Raw genomic sequence first — 24,198 nt, 5'->3', positions numbered from 1 at the left:
TGTGCTGGTGATGTTATGGGTAAGGTATGGTAATGTGGTTTCTAGCATGCTCAGAACCAACCAAGGTAAGATCGGGTAGGTTTTCAGTGCACTTTCATGGACATATTAGGTTTAGATTGAAGCTTATTTTAAAGAATGCTCTGGCCTTAAAAGACCATGAACTCCAACTCCATTTGCTGTTATCAAAGTACTCCTGGCCTTTGTAGCCTCTGGGTATTTCAGTAGTTGCCACTGTGTTTTCTGAATCTGCATGTCTTGCTGTTTGGGCTTCAGGATAGCTGCCTGTGTCGTACTTTGCCAAGTACTCATGTAAAGTATGTTTACTTTGACAAGTACCCTTGTTAAGTATGTTTTTAAAGATGTTCTTTGGTTGATGCACTGTGTGTGGAAATGTGTGAATTATTGGGGGACAGTTTATTTGGGCACTGGACAAGTTGAATGTAGCAGTAGCTTTTTAGAAGCTTGGAGGTAATTTTCATTTTGTGTTTTTATGTTGTCTCTTAGGTCTGGAGCTGGAAGTCCACAGGTAGCAACATCTCTGGACAGATGGACTGCTGACTCTTGGATTTCAAATTTAAAATGTTGATTGTAACCATAGAAATTGGGATTGATTATTGTCAAATATGTCTGTAAAGTAAACTTAATTAAAAACAAGTGATTTTTGTGTTTGTGTCCTTATTTGTCTGAAGACTAATGATGATAAGAGGTACTGGAGTTGTTGCCTGTTGGAGGTCCTGTGGAACTCACCTGTCCTCCCACTGGTCCTGCTGTTCCGCCCGCCGCCCCCTGCTGCCTCTGTCACATCTCATTTGCATAAAAAAGGATAAATAACCCAATCAGGGAGCGGCGTCTTGCTGATGATGTCTTCGCTGCCCTGGAGCCTGTCTAGCTCGCTCGGTTAATGGTGAGAAATTTGATTTGCTTATCCGCCTCTTTCTTGTGGCCTGTAGACGGTGTTGGAACACCCCTCCATCTCCCTGCAGGGGTCCACTGAAACAGACCCCCCCCTTCTCACCTCAGGGTCACTCACCTGGCCCACAACCCACCCCCGTATACCCTCATTTACCCCCTAACGCTCTGCCAACACCAGCCGGAAAGACAGGCGGTGCCGGTGTTTTAGTGGTCGCTCAACGTAGATTAACTTGCTGTCGTGGAACCATTGTGGCGGGTTCACTTTAAATAATTCATGTTGCAGATCATTTTGCTCTTATCCAGAGCAACTGGTAGTGAGTGTGTTGTTTTTCATACTGACCCACCATGGGAATTAAACCCACAACCCTGCCCTTGAATGCACTTTGAGCTATTCCCTGAGCTATGTGTGACAGCATTCACTATAGTGCAGAAAGTAACTGAGGGGATTAAAGGGATGTACCTCTTGAGGTGACGTTCTGACGCTCTGGCTTTGCTCAGCTCCAGGGATCTATGTGTGCCAGAGAACTGTTGGCCAAACCGCCACCGCCTGCCGGCGTGGTTGAGTTGAGACTGGGGGGGGCGGGGGGCCGTTTGCATGAGGCAACCGAAAAAGGGATCTGTCAGATCAGCCAAAGCTTATCCAGGATCCAATGGTCCGCTGGTACTGTTTCATGGTTTAGCCAATCAGAGCTGCTGGTTGTCTGCTGCAGTAGCCCAACTGGGACCGTCTCTGGTGAGTCCAAGATGTGTTTTTGCACACCGCTGCACCTTTTTGGTGAACCCTAGACACTGTTGGGTATTAGATGCCCAGGAGGGTGGATTCATCAGGGCTAGATGTTCGTTGTGAATTATGTCACTAGTTCTACCCCATTCTAATGTCTAATGGAACAGCAATGACATGCCTTCTATTGGTCTGCTGTATATAGTGAGACCCGGCCATGTGACCAGCTGTCTGTAGGAGTGGTCTGTTGTCTTATAAACTGACCAGGATGTTGACCCGGCCATGTGACCCGCTGTCTGTAGGAGTGGTCTGTCGTCTTATAAACTGACCAGGATGTTGACCCGGCCATGTGACCCGCTGTCTGTAGGAGTGGTCTGTCGTCTTATAAACTGACCAGGATGTTGACCCGCTGTCTGTAGGAGTGGTCTGTCGTCTTATAAACTGACCAGGATGTTGACCCGGCCAAAACAGATTAAACAAACACTGAAAGTGAGGCAAGAAAAACAACCAACAAACCCTATTAGAAATGTTTAGTAAACACTCAAAACTCCCCTCACTCCCCTGCCCCCTCACTCCCCCATCTGCCCCCCCTGCTCCCCTGCCCCACTCTCTCTCCCCCTTCTGCCCCCATCTCCCCCACATCTCTACCCATCTCTCTCTCCCTTCCCCCATGCCCCCCCTTGTCTATCCCGTCTCACAGAGAGAGTCACAATGTCTCTTCATCCCCCCCCACTCTTCCTCCTCCACCCGTCTTTGCCAAACCGTCATCATAAATAAGAATTTGTTCTTAATTGACTTGCCTGGTAAAATAAAGGTCAAATTAAAAAAAGGTGACCGCCCAGCCTCCCCCTCCCCCCTCTCTTTCTCCTCTCTCCTGTTTGTTCAGTTGTTCCCTCAGTCTGAACAGTCAACCCTGGTCGGTTTCATCAACATGTCCTCCCTGGATTCTGGGTCTGTTTTGCCCACAGCTGAGAATTGTTCTCATTACCATGACGACGAAGCCTTACTCCACCTCCGTAATCAACAAAGCCAAGTTACAAATGCAGCACAGCTTTTGACAAGCTTCTTTGTGTGTGTCTGTGTGTCTGTGTGTCTGTGAGTCTGTGTGTCTGTGAGTGTGTGTGTCTGTGTGTGTGTGTGTGTGTGTGTGTAGGGCGACCTATCCAGTGTGAGATCAGAGAATAGGGCTGACCAGTTAACATGTCCCATGTAGTCTGTTATGGATAGTCTGATTATTGTCCACAAGACCGATGGACTGGGTTTCCTGATGCGTTTGGCCCAAACGGGACACCTTCCTATTTAGCGCAACACTGACTGGACTCATAGGGGGCTGTATAGTGCTGTTATACCATTTGGGCTGGCAATGATTTAGTGTATGTATGTATTTTGTTTAAAGAAAAATACTTTCAAATGGAAACGAGACAAATGTTCAAAAGAATACATTAGTGAGTTGGGATTATATATATTTATTACTGAAAAAAATATATTTTTCAGTGAATCAGTGATTAATGATTGTTTGTTTTTTCATGCTCAAGGATTTTATCAAATCTGTGAAAGGGATGTTTTGGAAGTGGGCTAACAGAGCTTCCCAAATGTCATTCTATTCCCCATATAGTGCCCTCAACTTAACGAGGCCTCCAGTCTGAAGTAGACGACTGTGGAGGCAATAGGGTGTTTTGGATTCAGGGAGGGCATATCATGTCTCACACTTTTAATGTATTTATTCACAGACATTTTAAAAGACGCATCGTGGACCAACATCTGACAAGACGGGAGGATTTCTGAATATTAATTAATGAATCATATCTGTTGTTTTGTAAAAAATAAAAACCCAAACAAAATTACGCAGTGAAGATGAACGCTGCACACACACACACACACACACACACACACACACACGCAGCTAACCTCCTCCTCTCTTGTGCTGGATGTGAGAAAAGCAGAGCTGTTAATATTTGATGTGATCACGGGACTCCATAAGCAAATTTCAGCAGTCCCCAGCAAGTTGAGCCAAAGCATGATTAATTTAGTATTTATATCCCAACATCCTTTAATGACACAACCCTCTTGGCCCTAGAACAGCCCGCGCACACGCACACACACACACTCACACTCACACACTCACAATCACACACACATTCACACACACTCAACCGTGGCCCCAGAGTGGACATCGTGAGACTGAAGAGGTGGTCCTTAATCATCTGTTCCGCTACGCTGCCAGAATCACGCCAGGTCGGTAGGACATCTTTGCGCAGCACAACAGTGTTTATGAGGAATTATTGTCTGTGTGAGGATTAACCTTCCTGTCAGCCAGCCAGTCAACAGCAGGGTTATGAGAAACTGCTGTAATTGAGCTGTTGCAGCCAAAATGACCTCGTTCTATGTCTTAATGCGGTTCAAAGCTCCCTCCATCAATCTCTATCTGGAAGTTGACAGGAACATTCTGTTACTGGTCTGACATGAAGCTAACAGTCATAATTCAGAGAGCTTTATCGTTCTCTAAATGCTTCACCTCTGCTCTGGCCAGGGCTCTGGTGTGGTCACCAGACCATAATGCGCGCTGGTTTTTCGCCATGACAACCATCCACATGGTTCTTCGACATATTTAAGCTAACGGCATTTGAAACTTTTTGTAGGTTAAGGGTGTTTTTAACACATTTGATTTTTATCCTGATTGATAAATGGTGGACAAACTATGATGTAATATGTTTGACTGGCCACTGGAGGGCACTGTGTTTTTCAAATTGAATATGCTCTGCAACCAATAGAGAAACAATTCCTAACATTCCTTGTAATTAATTTAATACATGGATTTAAAATGACTGTGTTCCATGCAGAGCAGCTTTAATTGGTGGGAGCTGGAAACACTTTCCCTGAACCACTTGAAAAGGAGCACCATCAGTGGTCAGTATCACATCATAATACTTTCAGGAGACCAGTGTTTAAAAGACATTTCCTAAAGAGGTATGTTTCACTGTCCATCATAAAAACGTGCCCTTATAGAGATACTGTCTATATTTTGAATGTTTGGCTTACTGTCATGCTGAGAATGCATTCGTGAAGGAGATAAATTACCTTTAAATGATATCAGCCAAAGATTCTGCATCCGTCCAATTGGTTCTGGATGTTAGTGATGCCTTCAACACCATTGATCATTTGCTTCTCTTTGAAAACGATGTTGGGTTCTGCGGAGACGCTCCTGCCTGGTTTTGATTCTATCTTCCGGGGAGATGTTAGTATGTGTGGATGTCCTGTCCTTGATAAAACAAAGGTAGGCTTTGGCATTCCTTAAGGCTCAGTTTTATTTTTGCTATATATGCTACCCCGTCGTTATTGTTTCCAATGCAGTGGTGTGTGTGAAGCGGGACTGGGGTCAGTCTACATTATATGCTGAGGATCCTTTTGGATTTAAGGTGTATTCTCTCTAATTTGCCTGGTGTCTAGTAGAATCTTAGGAGGACCTGAGTCCTTAGACCACATCTTAGATCTACCTGGCCTGAGAGGGAGGGAGGGAGAAAGGGAGACAGAGAGAGGAAGGCAGATATCTCCCCCTCTCTCTCTCTCTTCCACTCTCCTCCTCTCTCTCCTCTCGCTCTCCTCCTCTTTCTCCTCCTCTCTCTCTCCCTCTCTCGCGCCTCCTTTCTCTCTCCCCATCTCACTGTGTCTTGCTTGGCTCAGCACTTGGGCAACTTTCTTAACAGAAAACCACCTCTGTGTTCTGACCTGGCCCCCCCATGCCCTCCTATCTGAACACACATTGATTTGCCAAGTGATTTGCGGTAGCTCTAATGGAGATGGCACTGTGACAAGTCTTAACAGGGGTTAAAGATGGCAATTTAATTATGTGTCAGAGGTCACGTTAAGGCCTGACCCTTAACCTCTGACTCCTAGCCAGAGGCCGTAGTACTGATTAGTGAGATGTTAAGAATCTGCATTACTTGACCAAATGATTGATATTACAACATTGAAGGCATCGTGAACTAATAGACAGCTAATCATAGTTTAATATGACCACTTTTCCCTGACCTTGTGACCCCTAACTGACCTTGTGACCCCTAACTGACCTGGTAGGGTCAACACCCTACAGGATCACAGGCCAGCTCACCACAGTATCTGAAGACAACACAGTGTATATTTTGAGACTGGGGATGGATTATGGCTCTGTGAGATGTCAGATCAGCTCTGTAGGGAGACATAACAACCGGAAAGCTCTTCCTGGCAGCACCAAGCCTGGGGACACACAGGGAGGTGGAGGTTAACATGATGGAGGCACAGAGTGGTTGGAGGTTCGCATGATGGAGGCTCAAAGTGAGTGGAGTTTAGCGTGATGGAGCCTCAGAATGTGTAGAGGTTAGCTTGAAGGAGCGTTAGAGTGGTTGGAGGTTAGCGTGACGGAGCCTCAGAGTGGGTGGAGGTTAGTGTGATGGAGCCTCAGAGTAGGTGGAGGTTAGTGTGATGGAGCCTCAGAGTAGGTGGAGGTTAGTGTGATGGAGCCTCAGAGTGGGTGGAGGTTAATGTGATGGAGCCTCAGAATAGGTGGAGGTTAGTGTGATGGAGCCTCAGAGTAGGTGGAGGTTAGTGTGATGGAGCCTCAGAATAGGTGGAGGTTAGTGTGATGGAGCCTCAGAGTAGGTCGAGGTTAGTGTGATGGAGCCTCAGAGTAGGTGGAGGTTAGTGTGATGGAGCCTCAGAGTGGGTGGAGGTTAGTGTGATGGAGCCTCAGAGTGGGTGGAGGTTAGTGTGATGGAGCCTCAGAGTAGGTGGAGGTTAGTGTGATGGAGCTTCAGAGTGGGTGGAGGTTAGTGTGATGGAGCCTCAGAGTGGGTGGAGGTTAGTGTGATGGAGCCTCAGAGTGGGTGGAGGTTACTGTGATGGAGCCTCAGAGTGTGCGCTGGACAGAGGAATCAGTTTTTCAGTCGGGGGTAAAATAACACAGCATGAGTCAGTCACTCACGTCACTTAAAAAGGATACTGCCGTGGTAACATAAACCAATATGTGTCCAGCACACACACCCACACACACACCCACACACCCACACACACACCCACACACCCACACACACACACACCCTCGGCCTGTGCTCAGCGCCTAATGAGGCTTTCTGCTGAATGATCCTGCTCATTTAGAGGTGGTTCTCTGTTGGGTGATATAAGTCACTAGGCTCTTACTGATTACTATACTGAACCACCACTCTGTCTCTCTGTCTGTGAGTCTCTCTGTCTCTCTGTCTCTCTGTCTCTCTGTCTCTCTGTCTCTCTGTCTTTCTGTCTGTGAGTCTCTCTGTCTCTCTGTCTGTGAGTCTCTCTGTCTCCCTGTCTGTGAGTCTCTCTGTCTCTCTGTCTGTGAGTCTCACTGTCTCTCTGTCTGTGAGTCTCTCTGTCTCTCTGTCTCTCTGTCTCTCTGTCTCTCTGTCTCTCTGTCTGTGAGTCTCTCTGTCTCTCTGTCTGTGAGTCTCTCTGTCTCCCTGTCTGTGAGTCTCTCTGTCTCTCTGTCTGTGAGTCTCACTGTCTCTCTGTCTGTGAGTCTCTCTGTCTCTCTGTCTGTGAGTCTCTCTGTCTCTCTGTCTGTGAATCTCTCTGTTTGTCTGTCTGTATTGCTATATGTGTTATTATACAGTATTCAGTGGATATAAAAGGTCTACACACCCCTAAAATGCCAGGTTCTTGTGATGTAAAAGAATGAGACAAAGATAAATCTTGTCAGAACTTTTTCCACCTTTAATGTGACCTGTAACGTGAACAATTCAATTGAAAAACAAACTGAAATCTTTATAATATTATAATATATTTACAGTATAATATGTAATGTAATACTCTAATATGTAAATATATACAGTATACAGGATATAATGTAGCACTATAATGTATTTATGCAGTATAAGCACTTCATGACTTTGTAACTGTATAAAGGGCTTTATTTAATAGATATGATTTGTATGTTCCTCGGTTGTGGGCTGGCTAACCCTTTCTCCTTTTCTCTTTGGAAATCTAGGAACCCTAAAACTGGGTTCAAGAGATCAATCTTCATGCTGTGTGTGTGTTTGTTTGTATGTGGGTCTACATGTGTGTCTGTTTGTGTTTTTTGTGTGTATGTGTTTGGGTGTGTTTTCACCCATCTGACCTGCAGTAAAGGAAGCAAATCCTCTGTCCCCCCAAGGGCCCATTCAGCTGACGGGGTGGTGGGGTGGTGGTGGGGGGGACGTCCTACCAGAGGGTAATTGCATTAGTTTATCAGTGTACAGGACAACTTACGTCCCTCCTCCCAAACAACCAGCGCTGGTCACATGATGCTCAGCAGGAAGGAGCTACAGAAGAGGAGGGGCTTCTCTGTTACTCGGTGTGTGTGGGTGTGGTTCTCTCTTTCAGATGAATGTTTATTACAGCAGAACACAAACACACCCTGCATTATTAAACAGGTGTTCATAAGCAGCAGTAACCATCACAGTCTCTATGTAATATTTATTGAGTGGATCAAATGGACCAAAACTTTATTAATACAGAGCATTTATTACAGGGAATATATTTCTGAATGGTTAACAAATATTAAAAACTAGAAGTATTAAGAAATAGACTCAGTTATAACTGGACATGAAATAACCATGGACCCGAAGACCAAGCCAATATCCGGTCCGGGACTTTTGCAATGAACAAAGTCCTTTCTTAAACCTCACGTTTTGGGTGGGTGTGTAAAATGTTGTTTATATGTGCAAATGTAGAATTACTATCATACAATTATTCCAAGTTTAAATATGAGTGGTTTTGATTGGACATACGACACAGGATACAAATCAACAGGCTTGTGACATGGTACACAATTTTCAGGCGACAGCGCCACTTTTAGAACCAGTGGCCTAAAATAGATGACTGTATCTTTATGTAAATAATATTAATGACATCCAGCATCTAAAATGGTTTAGAAGACATTTCAGAGACTATATTATCAACATGATGAATATCCAATATAACACTGTGTTGAGGATCAGCAGCTGAAGAGAAACAACAGCAGAGCTTAACAACAGGTCTGTTAGGAGGTGCAGCAATTAGACAAAGATTTATCACAAAATCACAAAATTAGAAAGAAACAAAGGCAAATATGAATGAAGGAAATACTGTCTTAAGAACCTTCAAGCCTTCTGGAAGCTGTTCGAAAGGACAAGACCATAGTGTCTTAAAGAAATGTCACCAAAACATTTTGGCCCTTAGAGGTTAACCGGTTATGTGTCTTCAAAACATGTCTGACATATTCGCTTGCAAAGCGATGTAATCCTTCAAAAATCAATAAAGCAATATTAACATCTATTCTAAAACTAACAGGCAGCTGAGACAGAGGGTTTAATATAGGAGTTAGTGTGGTCTCCTGGATGGTTAAAACCCAGTCGGAAGCTCTTTAACGAGTCGTTCCTCTTCTCCTCCAAAGGAATTATGGCTTAGTCCTCATCTCTCATCTCCACTGGTCCTCAAAAAACCTCTTAAAATGTCTGTCTCTGTCAGGGAGAGAGGGACAAGAGACAGAAAGAGAGTGAGAGGGATTGAGAGAGAGAGAGAGAGAAAGAGTAAGAAATACAGCAAGAGACCTAAGAATTATGGTGTCATAGTTGTTGTTATGGTGTGTTTCATACTGTAATTAGGTCCTGTTTTCCAAGTCTAATGCTGTTTCTCAGACAGACAGAGAGACAGACAGCTCCCCAATATTAGACTAATATAAGCAGCCACAGAGAGACAGACAGCTCCCCAATATTAGACTAATATAAGCAGCCACAGAGAGACAGACAGCTTCCCAATATTAGACTACTATAAGCAGCCACAGGTTTACCCCTCTCTTCATCCCTCTGCTCTCTCCCAACGCCTCTTTCTGTCTGTTTCTGTCACTCCGTTATGTAACCTACAGAGGTGCTATAGAGAACACGTCAGGAGAGATGGTTCTATCTATTTCTGGAAACATGTTCCTCTGACCTCAACAGTCTGTGTGGAGAAGTGTTCACTGAAATGTTTTTTCAGGTTTGTAGAGTGGTGGTCTGTAACTCAAGCTGCCTTCAAGTCCTTTCAAATATGGGATCAAATTGAGTAATTCCAATGTTTGTGTGTGTGTGTGTTTAAATACATATGCGTGTCTATGTATCAGTTTATGTGTGTGTGTGTCTATGTGTGTCCATGACTTGTTGCCATCATGTTATCCTGACATGTGTGTTGCTGGGTCTGGCCTGTCAATGTGGTCTACTGACACCGAACTGTTATCTCCTCAATGCTGCCATGATGCTCTGTCATCTCCCCAACGCTGCCCAACCGGCTAGGTACGACGGTAATGAAAATCTGTCAGCCCTAGAAATCTGGTGGTGATATGCTAAAACTGACTACTGATGCCGAACTGTCATTTACCCAACGCTGCCCAACTCGTTAGGTACAACGGAAATTACGACCTGTCATCTCCCCAACGCTGCCCAACTGGTTAGATAATGACGGACATGGCGACCTGTCATCTCCCCAACACTGCCCAGCCCGTTAGTTATGATGGACATGAAGACCTGTAATCTCCCCAACGCTGCCCAACTGGTTAGATATGACGGACATGACGACCTGTCATCTCCCCAACGCTGCCCAACTGGTTAGATATGACGGACATGACGACCTGTCATCTCCCCAACGCTGCCCAGCCCGTTAGTTATGATGGACATGGCGACCTGTCATCTCCCCAACGCTGCCCAGCCTGTTAGTTATGATGGACATGGCGACCTGTCATCTCCCCAACGCTGCCCAACTGGTTAGATATGACGGACATGGCGACCTGTCATCTCCCCAACGCTGCCCAACTGGTTAGATATGACGGACATGACGACCTGTCATCTCCCCAACGCTGCCCAACTGGTTAGATATGACGGACATGACGACCTGTCATCTCCCCAACGCTGCCCAGCCCGTTAGTTATGATGGACATGGCGACCTGTCATCTCCCCAACGCTGCCCAGCCCGTTAGTTATGACGGACATGGCGACCTGTCATCTCCCCAACGCTGCCCAGCCCGTTAGTTATGACGGACATGGCGACCTGTCATCTCCCCAACGCTGCCCAACTGGTTAGATATGACGGACATGGCGACCTGTCATCTCCCCAACGCTGCCCAACTGGTTAGATATGACGGACATGGCGACCTGTCATCTCCCCAACGCTGCCCAACTGGTTAGATACGATGGAAATGAAAATCTGTCAACCCCAGTAATCTGGTGGTAATATGCTAAAACAGTGTTTAAATATGTTTCATTTCATTTTTCAGGACAGACAGGGCAGCTCCCCCATTCCCCCTTCTCCCTCCCCCTTATCCCTCCCCCTTCTCCCTCCCCATTCTCCCACACACTCTCCATTTCCCCGCCTCCCGACATGGCACTTTATTCCCTATGTAGTGCATTACTTTCCCACAGGCTGTAGTCAAAGTTAACATACTAGAAAGGGAATAGGGTGCTAGTTGGGACTCATTCCATTATACTGAAGACAGAGTACCATCAACCGCCAGCTGTCATCCCTCATCTGGAGAATTAGTTCATTATTCATCAACACTAATTATCTCCACATAATGTCTCTGCCCTGATGCTTTTAACCTCCACATTACAGCAACCTGTAATAGCTCCGGAAAATAGAATGGCAGGGAAGTGGAGCTGAACAGTTGAAGAACATCAAAGAACAAAGATAGGGACAGAGGGTGAGGGAGGGTGAGGGAGGGCGAGGGAGTGCGAGGGAAGGCGAGGGAGGGCGAGACAGGGAGCGAAAGAGCATGAGTGAGTGAGGGAGGGAGAGAAAGAGGGTGACTAAGGTTGTTAGGGGGCTTTGAGTGTTTCTAACACCCTCCCCCTTCACCCTCCCCCTTCTCCCTCCCCCTTCTCCCTCCCCCTTCACCCTCCCACTTCACCCTCCCCCTTCTCCCTCCCCCTTCTCCCTCCCCCAAAGGAAGTAGATTTCATTTTGTATTTCATTTTTATTTACTGAACACACAAACAGGAATGACAACCCACCACAAAAAACATCCTATAGTACTTTTTCAATTCATGAATTACATGTTCAACAACTCATCCCCATACATCTTGAAAGTTGCCTTCCTTTGGATTTAAACCAAGTTACATATTGAAGAGTTTGAATATGGAAATCCCATAAATCATTATCAGACCCCCCAAACCCGATGGCCTGCAAATGACCTTAGAAATACTACTGCTACTGAGCACAGAATTAAATAACACATACGCAGTCTGTCTATGCAGATAGATTTGAAAACACTTCAGGCTTTGTTGCAGTGCTAAACATAATACATAAAAAAACACCAAAATGTGACTTACTCACAATGGTCGGAGAATTCAAGTCATTTTTTTAACTTAAGTTATGAGAGCTTTACAGGCTCAGTCTCACACTATTAAAGCAGTACAGACACCAGCGGACCTGCAATGGACTAGCCTCATGCTGGATTCATCTACTTCAAGATACATGTCTGTCCTTTCCCAATTCTTTTTATTTTGTTTTGACCTCAGCCCAGGTCCCACTCTGATGTGTTGGGATGTCCAACATTCATCTGGTTGGCAAATGGGATAAGACACATCCTCCCCCATCTATATTAATCTGGTTGGCTAATGGGATAAGACTCAACCTCCCCCATCTATATTAATCTGGTTGGCTAATGGGATAAGACACACCCTCCCCCATCTACATTCACTTCAACAACCCCCTGCTATCACAAGATGTCCCCATATGACTATTCTGTTTTAACTCCTCCTTCTCCTACTCCTTATCCACAAGTTTCTCCTTCTGCTCCTCCTACTTCTTCTCATTCTCCTCCACTTTCTCCTTCTCCTCCTTCTCCTCCTCCTCCTCCTCATTCTCCTCCTCCTGGTTCTCCTCCTCCTCCTCCTGATTCTCCTTCTCATCCTTCTCCTCCTTCTCCTTCTCCACCAGTTTCTCCTTATGCTACTCCTTCTTCTCCTCCTTCTCCTCCACCTTTTCCCTTGCCTTCTCCTCCTTCTCCTGCTGCTTGTCCTCCTGTTCTATTTACCTTCATGAGGTTACAGATCTGTCTAATCATCACAACATCTCTGTCCACCTCTCTGGTTGGAGCATTTCCTCAGCAGTTATTCATGACATTAAAACCTCTGTCACTCTGTGTGGGTGTGTGTTTATGTTTGTGTGTTTATGTTTGTGTGTTTGTGTGTGTATTTGTGTGTTTACTTTGCTCTTCTAATCTCTCTTGCTCCAATTGGTTAATTGGGGGTCCCCTCAGAGTTTGAACAAGGGTCACTGCCTATCATCTAGCACGCACTCGCTCTCTCTCTCTCTCACACACACACACACACACACACACTTCCACGTGCTTCCATGGGGATATAAAACCGGAAGAAAATAATTGCTTTCAGACATAAAAAAACTTTCCATATTTTGTTTTTTTTTTTCTTAGCAAAACATACTTTACTCCAGAACCAGACACAGAAATATGATTTCCTCCAACTCAAAGGCCCTACTGTTCACCAGCCCCTGGGAGGACGAGTTGAAGCTGTTCAATGTCTTCATCATTTAGAGTTGAAACCACAACATTCTCAAAATTAGCCTCCCCTTTTTGTTGACATAATATCAGCTTAGAACTTTAATTTGCGGTTCCTTACCTGAGATGTCTTTCAGCTTCAGAGGCAGTTTTAAACGGATCAGACTTGACATATACTTAGATGACAACTTCTGAAGTCCATCCTCTCTGATCCAGGAAGCGGCCATATTGTTCCTCTTACCTCTTCCAGTAAATTCAGTCGGTGGGGAGGGTGTAGATGTTGGGGGTCCATTCATTACCACAGGCCTCATGAGACACAGCCAGCTGTCACTAGGAGCACCAACAATCTGTCAATCATATTAATAACAAACCCAGTGTGACCCAATTTGGGGCGGGGCCTCCGTGGGTGTGTCCCACCTGTTGGTCATCATTACTCCGCACCAGGTTGTCAAATGTACGCGCTGTTTGGTTTGCCCTGAAACGTGAGCCTTGCGGAGCCCTTTAGCAGAGAGACAGTGCCTGTTTCAGGGTACACCCTGTGTAGATCTGACTGCTGTTATGTCCTATTACCCTTGTATCCCCACCTACAGCCAGGGGATTGGAGCCATCCTCAGTGCCCACTGGACATTTAATTAGATAGATACATTAATCATATTACCACTGAATAACTCAAGAGATTTCCAATTACAACATGTAGTTTAGATCTGCCTTCGTCTAACCACCTAGCCATTCTGCTATATTAGCACATAGTTCTAAGTCATTTCCTCTCCCCCTGTCCCTCTCCCCTGTCCCTCTCCCCCCGTCCCTCTCCCCCGTCCCTCTCCCCCCGTCCCTCTCCCCCGTCCCTCTCCCCCGTCCCCCTCTCCCCCCGTCCCTCTCCCCCGTCCCCCACTCCCCCGTCCCTCTCTCCCCCGGCCCCCTCTCCCCCGTCCCCCGTCCCTCTCCCCCCGTCCCCCTCTCCCCCCGTCCCTCTCCCCCGTCCCTCTCTCCCCCCGTCCCTCTCCCCCCGTCCCTCTCCCCCGTCCCCCTCTCCCCCCGTCCCTCCCCCCGTCCCCCTCTCCCCCGTCCCTCTCTCCCCCCGTCCCTCTCCCCCCGTCCCTCTCCCCCGTCCCTCTCTCCCCCCGTCCCTCTCCCCCCGTCCCTCTCTCCCCCGTCCCTCTCCCCCGTCCCTCTCCCCCGTCCCCCTCTCCCCCGTCCCCCTCTCCCCCCTGCCCTCCCCCCGTCCCCCTCTCCCCCGTCCCTCTCTCCCCCCATCCCTCTCCCCCCGTCCCTCTCCCCCCGTCCCTCTCCCCCGTCCCTCTATCCCGTCCCTCTCCCCCCGTCCCCCTCTCCCCCCGTCCCTCTCCCCCGTCCCTCTCTCCCCCCGGCACTCTCCCCTGTCCCTCTCCCCCGTCCCTCTCTCCCCCCGTCCCTCTCTCTTCCCGTCCCTCTCCCCCCATCCCTCTCTCTTCCCGTCCCTCTCCCCCCGTCCCTCTCTCCCCCTGTCCCTCTCTCCCCCCGTCCCTCTCCGCCGTCCCTCTCTCTTCACGTCCCTCTCCCCATGTCCCTTTCATCTTTCTCTCCCCCTCCATACTCTTTTTCTATTACCTTCTCTGTCTTTCATTATGTCTACATTACCTCTTTCTCTCATTGTCTTTCATTATGTCTACATTACCTCTTTCTCTAGTAGTCTTTCATTATGTCTACATTACCTCTTTCTCTAGTTGTCTTTCATTATGTCTACATTACCTCTTTCTCTAGTTGTCTTTCATTATGTCTACATTACCTCTTTCTCTAGTAGTCTTTCATTATGTCTACATTACCTCTTTCTCTAGCTGTCTTTCATTATGTCTACATTACCTCTTTCTCTCACTGTCTTTCATTATGTCAAAATGTTTCTGTAAATGTCTCTGTCTTTCATTATGCATACATGATCTCTTTGTCTCTCCCTTTCTTTCATCAGGTCTACATTACCTCTGTCTATGTCTTTCATTATGTATACATTACCACTTTCTCATTCTGTCTTTTATTCCATCTACAGTACCTCTCTTTCTATCTCTCTCTTTCATTCTGTCTACCAATCTCTATCTGTCAGTCTGTTCTCCTCTTGGTCTGTAGGGGAGGTTTTGGTGGCGGATGGTGATGTGGAACATTATGAAATATTCAATGTTCAATTTTCCTTGAGTGACTTTTGAAAGATTCCTAATTACATGGTAATGACTGGGATATGGTGGTAGCACATTCCTCCACAACTCTCAGATGGCCCCCTATTCCCAATATAATACATCCTATTGCCTCTATAATACACTGTATTCCCTCTATAATGCACCCTATTCCCTCTATAATGCACACTATTCCCTATATAATGCAGCATATTCCCTCTATAATGCACCCTATTCCCTCTATAATGCACACAATTCCCTATATAATGCACACTATTCCCTATATAATTCACCCTATTCCCTCTATAAGGCACCCTATTCCCTCTATAATGCACTCTATTCTTGTCTGGTGCACTATAGAAGGAAAAGGTTCCATTTGGATCACCTGCTGGGCAGGGTTCCCTGTTCTACTGGTCAAGTGGAACCTTTAGAGAATGTTCTCCACGCATCATTAAAAGGTCTAACTAGATCAATGAAACTTAACGAGGCCTGACAGACAGAGACCCACACTGAGACAACGAGATAAAAAAGGGGGGGGGATGAGAGAAAACGAGGGAAGGCATAAATATCTGGCACATAAAAGCCAAAACTCTTACTGAGTTGCAATGTTCTCTGAAGGGCAATTTTTATACATTTAAACCCTCTTCAATTATAGTATATTCTATATTGTAATTTTGAGGGGGATATAAAAATGACACAGTAATGGTATCATACCGAGAGGGCGAGACAGGTGGAGGGCTTCCTTACTGTTGCTGAACTTCCAAACAAACCCTCAAAATGGAAAAGAAATAAGACATAAGACTGAGACACGTGCAGGACAATGTTTCAAAGAGATTTGGACTATAAACCTTTCAATATATTATTCACAAGATACACCGTTCATAAGTTTGGGGTCACTTTTTTCCAAATTTAATGTCCATTAAAATAACATCTAATTGATCAGAAATACAGTGTAGACATTGTTAATGTTTTAAAAGACTACTGTAGCTGGAAACAGATTATTTTTTATGGAATATCTACATGGGGTTACAGAGGCCCATTATCAGCAACCATCAGTCCTGTGTTCCAATGGCACGTTGTGTTTGCTAATCCAGGTTTATCATTTGAAAAGGCTTATTGATTATTAGACCCTTTTGCCATCATGTTAGCACAGCTGAACTGTTGTGGTGATTAAAGAGGCAATACAACTCGCCTTCTGTAGACATGCTGAGAATCTGGAGAATCAGCAATTGTGAGTTTGATTACAGGCTCAAAACGGCAGGAAACAAAGAACTTACTTCTGAAACTCATCAGTCTGTCCTTGTTCTAAGAAATTAAGGCTATCCCACGTGAGAAATTGCCAAGAAACTGAAGATGTTTACTACTCTACTAGGTCCAAACTACGCAAGAACTATTTAGGTTTCCAAATGAAACCAGCCTATTATAGATCCATTTCCCCACCCAAAATAGTGTTGATGTTCAGGGACTAGTTAAACATGTTAATAGTCAACAAGGCTGTGACTAGTTAAACATGTTAATAGTGAACAAGGCTGTGACTAGTTAAACATGTTAATAGTCAACAAGGCTGTGACTCGTTAAACATGTTAATAGTCAACAAGGCTGTGACTAGTTAAACATGTTAATAGTCAACAAGGTTGTGACTAGTTAAACATGTTAATAGTCAACAAGGCTTTGACTAGTTAAACATGTTAATAGTCAACAAGGCTGTGACTAGTTGGGTTAACCCATGATGAAGACCTCCTGGTCTCATTGGATTTGGCATTGGTCATGCAGTAAATTATAAAGTACATTATTCTAGCATCGGCAGGCATGGCAGAGCTTCCACTCACAGAGGGATAATATTAATGACAGGCTAGTAAAACATGAACTCCAGGTAGATAACATCATTATAACATGACTTGCTAAAGGCCAACCTGTCACAATGCAGTCTGGTTAAGAAACAGAAAGATGCTGCAGCTCATATACTACAACACACACACACACACACACATACACAATAAACCAATCAGATCAGCCACTGTCTGTATGTCTGATTGTGTCTGGGTGTATCTGTCTCACTGTATGTTTGACTGTGTATGTGTCTGTCGGTCTGACTGCATGTGGGTGTGTCTGTCTCACTGTATGTTTGACTGTGTGTGTGTCTGTCTGTCTGACTGCATGTGGGTGTGTCTGTCTCACTGTATTTTTGACTGTGTATGTGTCTGTCTGTCTGACTGCATGTGGGTGTGTCTGTCTCACTGTATTTTTGACTGTGTATGTGTCTGTCTGTCTGACTGTATGTGGGTGGGTCTGTCTCACTGTATGTCTGACTGTGTATGTGTCTGTCTGTCTGACTGTATGTGGGTGTGTCTGTTTGACTGTGAATGTGTCTGTCAATCTGTCTGTCTGTCTGTTTGACTGTGAATGTATTAGTCTGTCCGACTGTGTGTATATCTGTCGGTCTCTCTGTCTGTCTGCCTGTGTGTATATCTGTCTGTCTCTCTGTCTGTCCGCCCTACATTGCTTCATTACTTATTTCCTCTCTCATTGTAATAAAATCTTCCTGTCCTTCTTTCATTTTCTCATATCATTCAGTGATGAATAACCCTCCTCAGTAAAGTATCTCACTACATCTGGCCCTGAGGAGGTGTCATTTAAATAATATCCCTCACCAAGCTGTTTCCAGAATGAAAATTAGTGGTGTCCCAAATGACACCCAATTCCCTAAAGAGTGCACTCCTTTTGACCAGGTCCTTATAGGAAATAGGGTGCCATTTAGGACGCACAATGAATGTCCCGCTCATATTTCATTTGACAGTAGGAAGGGAGAGAAAAGATTTTCCTCCTAAATAACAAAAGTGTAATCATTTAAATCTACAACCTTTCACTGGAACAAGGTTAATTACATGCAAGAGACAATCTGTTTTGACGTTGAAATTCTGGAGTTAAAATAGAATGGAATGTTTCATCAAAATTAATCAGAACTCATTCATCTTAAACTTCAAAATTGTTAATGACTATGATATTAACTGGAAAACAACACGAAGCCAGAGACAGGTTTATAGACATATCTTAAGAGATGTGCTATTTTCCCTATTCCATTAGCTCTCAGGCACAAAGGCACTGAGGTGAGATTTTGTTTTAAACTCTTTAATTTGGTGGGGGTTCGGGGGTTCTGGTGGAAAACCAGAACAGACACATATCCGCTCTATCTGCAGAACCTCCCATTGTCTGATGAGGACTTCTGACCTCCCTGAGGATGACCTCTCACCTCCCTGAGCGGCAGGGTAGCTGTTCCTCTGTGTTGGCTCGGGGACAGGGACTAATTAGGAGCTCATGTCTTTTTAATGGAATAATACTGTTTTCCTGTCTTTGGTGTAGAACAGGAGGAACAGGGGCAGAAAGAGGTCCTCAGGTTGATGGGACCTTTGTTGGGACCTCCTATGTTTGTGATGGGAATCTCTCATTTGTTGATAGCATTACATATATAATATTTAATATGATACCATAATATATAATATAATACCAGTTAAAACCCATGAAGCACCATATCAATATAACATTTCATCAGTTTAAACAATTGTAGAACAGACCAATATAATATAATACCAGTTTGACCCCATTGAGCAACAGACCAATACAGAATCCTACCTGTTAAAACCCTTAAAGCACCAAACCAATATAATATAAAACCAGTTAAAACCCATAAAGCCCCAGACCAATATTATACCAGTTTACCACCTAGAATGCACCAGACCGTTATAAAATCCTACCTGTTAAAACCCATAAAGCACCAGACCAATATAATAAAATACCAGTCAAAACCCATGAAGCACCAGACCAATATTATACCAATTTTTTACACCCAGAATGCACCAGACCAATATAAAATCCTACCCGTTAAAATCCATAAAGCACCAGACCAACATAATATAAAACCAGTTAAAACCCATGAAGCCCCAGACCAATATAATTTAACACCAGTGAAAATGTTGCGTTGAGACATAAACCGCTCCAGGAGCTTCTTAAATGTCCAATTTACATGGCTCCTACAAAGAGAGTGCTAATTATGTTTTACAGGAATCCCAGACACACACACGCACGCACCACTCAGAATCATTTTGAGGACACAAATGGAGTGAGAGATCATTTTACGGAGACAACTCGCTGATGATGTTTAAGACATCTGACTGAATAATGTTACATCTGACTGGGGGAGAGAAAGAGGAGGTGAAAAAGAGCAAAGATAGGAGAGGAAAGAAGGGGAGGAGAAGACAGGTTGAGAAAGAGGAGATTGGAGAGGAGAGCAGGATGATGGTGGAGGAGGTATTAGTCTCTGTTAGAGAGAACACAGTCTCTTTATTAAAGTCATTTATCACAGACAGAATATTCCCTCTTTAATGGGCCAGCACCCTAATTACCTAACTTTGTCAAGACGTGCAGTCGGGAGCTCTTTGCTCTCTCTCAACCTTCACACAGAGACACCCACATGAAGACACATCCACGCACACACACACACACACACACACACACACACACACACACACACACACACACACACAAAGAAGACACACAAAGACACACACCCACATCCTTTTCTGAAGTACCTCATTTATAAAAAGGAAATAGTATGGAAACAGGGTCAGAACACTCTACTATGTATCTACAGGATTGAACTCTTAGCCTAGCCTGTCTTCCATCCACACTGTCATGAGCTGAGCTGCATGTGATCCAAACAGCCCTCTGGGGGAATGACCACACTATTTTCTTTTAGTTTATTTTACTCCCTCCCTCCCTCTCTCCTCCCCATCAATTCCCTCCTCCTCTGTTATCAGATCCTTAGTGTGATCCTTTTATAATGAGCCACTTCACTATCTGGGAGAGACCCTGCGCTGTAAAGGTTTACAAGGCCAGGAGGAATAAGGAACGCCACCACCTTTTGTTTAGCAATTAGTCTGCTGCTGAAAGTGACAAATGTGGCTCAGCATCTGTCTACTCAGGGTCCTTCCAGAGAGGGAGGGACAAACCACTGTCCCCTACAGTAACCCAGAACCACTGTCCTCTATAATGGACCAGAACCACTGTCCTCTACAGTACCCCAGAACCACTGTCCTCTATAATGGACCAGAACCACTGTCCTCTACAGTACCCCAGAACCACTGTCCTCTATAATGGACCAGAACCACTGTCCTCTACAGTACCCCAGAACCACTGTCCTCTATAATGGACCAGAACCACTGTCCTCTACAGTACCCCAGAACCACTGTCCTCTATAATGGACCAGAACCACTTTCCTCTACAGTACCCCAGAACCACTGTCCTCTATAATGGACCAGAACCACTGTCCTCTACAGTAACCCAGAACCTCTGTTCCCTACAGTACCTCAGAACCACTGTCCTCTATAATGGACCCCAGAACCACTGACCTCTACAGTACCCCAGAACCACTGTCCTCTATAATGGGCCAGAACCACTGTCCTCTACAGTACCCTAGAACCACTGTCCTCTATAATGGACCTGAACCACAGTCCACTGCAGTACCCCAGAAGCACTGTGCTCTACAGTACCCCAGAACCAATGTCTTTTATAATGGACCCGAACCACTGTCCTCTATAATGGACCAGAACCACTGTCCTCTATAGTACCCCAGATCCACTGTCCGGTATAATGGACTAGAACCACTGTCCTCTATAGTACCCCAGAACCACTGTCTTCTATAGTACCCCAGAACCACTGTCCTCTATGGTACCCCTGAACCACTGTCCTCTGTAATGGACCAGAACCACTGTCCTCTGTATTGAACCAGAACCACTGTCCTCTATAATGAACCAGAACCACTGTCCTCTAAAGTACCCCAGAACCACAAACCAACATTTCTCCCGGGCCCCAACCATCCTTCCTGGCAAATAATTTTTGGGGCAAACATTTTTAACACGTCCAGGACCAGAAAACAGAAGTCCAGATCAAACAGATATTCTCTTCTTTATCTGCATGACAACAGATGAGGGAATTCTGGCTAATATGATGAAGAGAGCGCCACTGAGGCCAGTGAGAAAGGAGGACTATTTCTCTCAAACAGCCGTTTAAATGCAGCTTAAGTGTGTTGGGATTTTCCTGTGAGTGGTGTTTATTACAGAGTAGTGCTCTCTGTTGAATCTCCCCCTGTAATGAATCACTGGGCAATCATTTACATAGCAGTTAAAGAGAGCGAGAGAGGGAGGGAGAAATACAGTAAAGGTTGAGAATGCATGTCCATCTGTCTAACTGTGTATCTGTCTGTGTTTGTCTGTCTGTTGGTGTGTCTGTCAGTCTGTCTGACTGTGTTTGTCTGTCTGTGTCTGTCCGGCTGACTGTGTTTGTCTGTCTGTGTGTCTTTCTGGCTGACTATGTATGTATGTCTGTCTGTCTGTGTGTCTGTGTGTCTGTGAGTCTGTCTCTGTGTGTCTGTCTGTGTGTCTGTGTGTCTGTGAGTCTGTCTCTGTTTGTCTTTCTGTGTGTCTGTGTGTCTGTCTGTCTATCTGTATTTGACAACTGGACAAATTGATTCTTATGGCCCTTATTACCCCACAAGTGTCCCATCTAACAGATGAATCAGATACATTGACCAGAAATACTAGTAACGCCTCCACAGGCAATACAGTGATGAGCCTCTCAGCAGTCACAGGGCTAGTTAGTTCCAGGACGATGGAAATGCCACACGTTGGGGACCTGGAGGGTTCCTTTAAAGCTGTCATTACAAACATCGATCATTCTGGGTACGTTGCTATATAACACTTACAAATCAAACTGACCAAAATGAACCCAAACATATATGCCTCTGTAACAAAGGTGAGAGCAAAATGCACACAGACATACACAGTATATAGATATACATATATTAAAACAAATATTAGAATTCACCTGAATGTGTGTGAATGTAGAGTAGAGGCTGTCTTCCGGCTTTACCTTCCTGCAGTTTTTCCTCTGATCACCAGAGGTCACTGTGATCCCTGGCAACACAGCAGTGATGGGAGGTTGTCATTTAACACCATCAAACACTTGATATCATAAACCCAGCGGGTGAGTTCAGGACTACCAGAAAATTAAGGAGAGGTCTCGGAGGAGAGGTCTGGGGGTCTCTGAGGAGAGGTCTGAGGTATATAAGGAGAGGTCTGGAGGTCTCTGTGGAGAGATCTGGGGGTCTCTGAGGAGAGATCTGGGGTCTCTGAGGAGAGATCTCGGGGTCTCTGAGGAGAGGTCTAGAGGTCTCTGAGGAGCGATCTGGGGGTCTCTGAGGAGAGATCTGGGGTTCTCTGAGGAGAGGTCTGGGGTCTCTGAGGAGCAATCTGGGGGTCTCTGAGGAGAGATCCGGGGGTCTCTGAGGAGATGTCCAGGGGTCTCTGAGGAGAGGTCTGGGGTTCTCTGAGGAGAGGTCTGGGGTTCTCTGAGGAGAGGTCCGGAGGTCTGAGAACAACTGCTATGTGGAGCTATTGTTGTGTGTTTTGTTACCAAAACTGTGGAGCCATTCTGTTTTCAGGACAATATTTACAACAGGAATGTCATAAGTACTATACGATGTAAAAAACAGAATGCCATTTGGAATCCACAGTCGTTGTTCTGTGGCCATAGATCCAGGCTAATAGGTTTCTAGATGTCATTCTGGTTATTGACTCTAGAGGGCAGGATCCATACATGGATTAGGTCTGCCCATATAGACCCCATTACACTGTCTGAGTGCTTGGTCAGCTATCTGCCCCAGCTAGGTATCAATTACCACACTGTTATTACTAACACCCCCCCCTGTCGTGCTCTGACCAGTGGGGAATAGGAGGACATATTTCTGGATACACAGAGGAAGACCAGGATGCCTACTCTATATAAAGATATGATGTCTCTTGTCAGCTCTGTGGTCTTTTTAGGACGCTTGGATAGTGAAAGTAAGCAGCTATACAGAGAGATGAACATTAGGACACCAGCCCCAAAATGTTTAAACTGTTCTAATTTATGGAGTTGAAAGTGGTTTGAATGTTGGGTTTTTGGTTTCTTCTGAAAGCTTTTCCCTGAAGTGAGACCAAACAGTCATTAGTCACAGTAGTATACATGACAACTGTCATTTCTTTGGGAAATTCATGTTTAAGTGTGAGGCAAACCTCCGTCAGGCATTTTGAAGGGGGGTCTTACGAGTGTTGAAGCAACATGATGATTGTGGATGATACTGCAGCCGAAGTCAGGTATTCATGTCTGTGATGTACCCTTGAATCATTCTGTTTATCTGACACTCCCAAGACCCCACCTTTCTTAACTACTGTAGCAGGTTTATGTCCCGTTTCAACCACTGTTTAAATACATGCATTCTTCTTCCAACTATCCCAGATGACACCTCTTGGAAACAGCAGCTAAACAGGTGTCTTCTCATGTTAAAAGCAGTAATGTATAGATGCCTTGAGCTGTTGAGCAGAACAAGGCTTCCTAAATAGCATCCTGTTCATTACAGACAGTAGCTCCATGGGCTCCGGTTGGAAGCAGCACCCTAGAAAGGGAACAGGGTGTCATTTGGGAAGCATGCGCAGAGATGAGCCCCACAGTCTGATCCATTATGTTTCTGTGACAACCCTGATCAAACGTAACGGCAACCCAACAACGAGACCTGTCAGTCGTAGCCCAGGGCAGACGATAGGGACTCCACACAGCTGCTTCTACCGTCGCTGCTTCTCAGGGCAGCAGTTTCCACACAGACATGTTAATGATCATACTTCTGCATTGCTCTCTCTATTTCTTCTCTCTGTTTCTCTCTCCTGGTCTCTGTTGGTGTGGTGTGTTAATGTGATGTGTTGTGGAGTGTTGGTCTGGTGTGTTGTTGTGGTGTGTTAATGTGGTGTGTTGTGGAGTGTTGGTCTGGTGTGTTGTTGTGGTGTGTTAATGTGGTGTGTTGTGGAGTGTTGGTCTGGTTTGTT

General features: G+C 45.2%; 1 protein-coding gene and 1 long non-coding RNA gene across 3 annotated transcripts in view; one reads left to right on the top strand and one right to left on the bottom strand.

Moving 5' to 3' along the window:
* Positions 1–4,812: 4,812 nt before the first annotated feature.
* LOC117593743 (putative cell-type specific agglutination protein pfl7) overlaps positions 4,813–24,198 on the top strand; it is a 31,487-nt gene continuing 12,101 nt past the window's right edge. For both annotated transcript variants that reach the window (XR_004575171.1, XM_034289895.1), the window contains exon 1: positions 4,813–4,907. Coding sequence is in view for 1 of the 2 variants with exons in the window: in XM_034289895.1 (XP_034145786.1) it covers positions 4,867–4,907 (41 nt within the window). In the remaining variant the exon portion in view is untranslated. The remainder of the gene's footprint in view (positions 4,908–24,198) is intronic.
* Positions 8,081–22,361, bottom strand: LOC117593744. The gene is made up of 2 exons (XR_004575172.1): positions 22,166–22,361; positions 8,081–9,120 (listed from the first exon to the last, which is right to left on the bottom strand). It is a non-coding gene; the product is annotated as an uncharacterized LOC117593744 (long non-coding RNA).

Source organism: Esox lucius, chromosome 22, assembly GCF_011004845.1.
Source record: "Esox lucius isolate fEsoLuc1 chromosome 22, fEsoLuc1.pri, whole genome shotgun sequence".
Classification (NCBI taxonomy): Eukaryota; Metazoa; Chordata; class Actinopteri; order Esociformes; family Esocidae; genus Esox; species Esox lucius.
The sequence above is the reverse complement of the archived record's forward strand: the minus strand, read 5'-3'. Positions and strand labels throughout refer to the sequence as shown.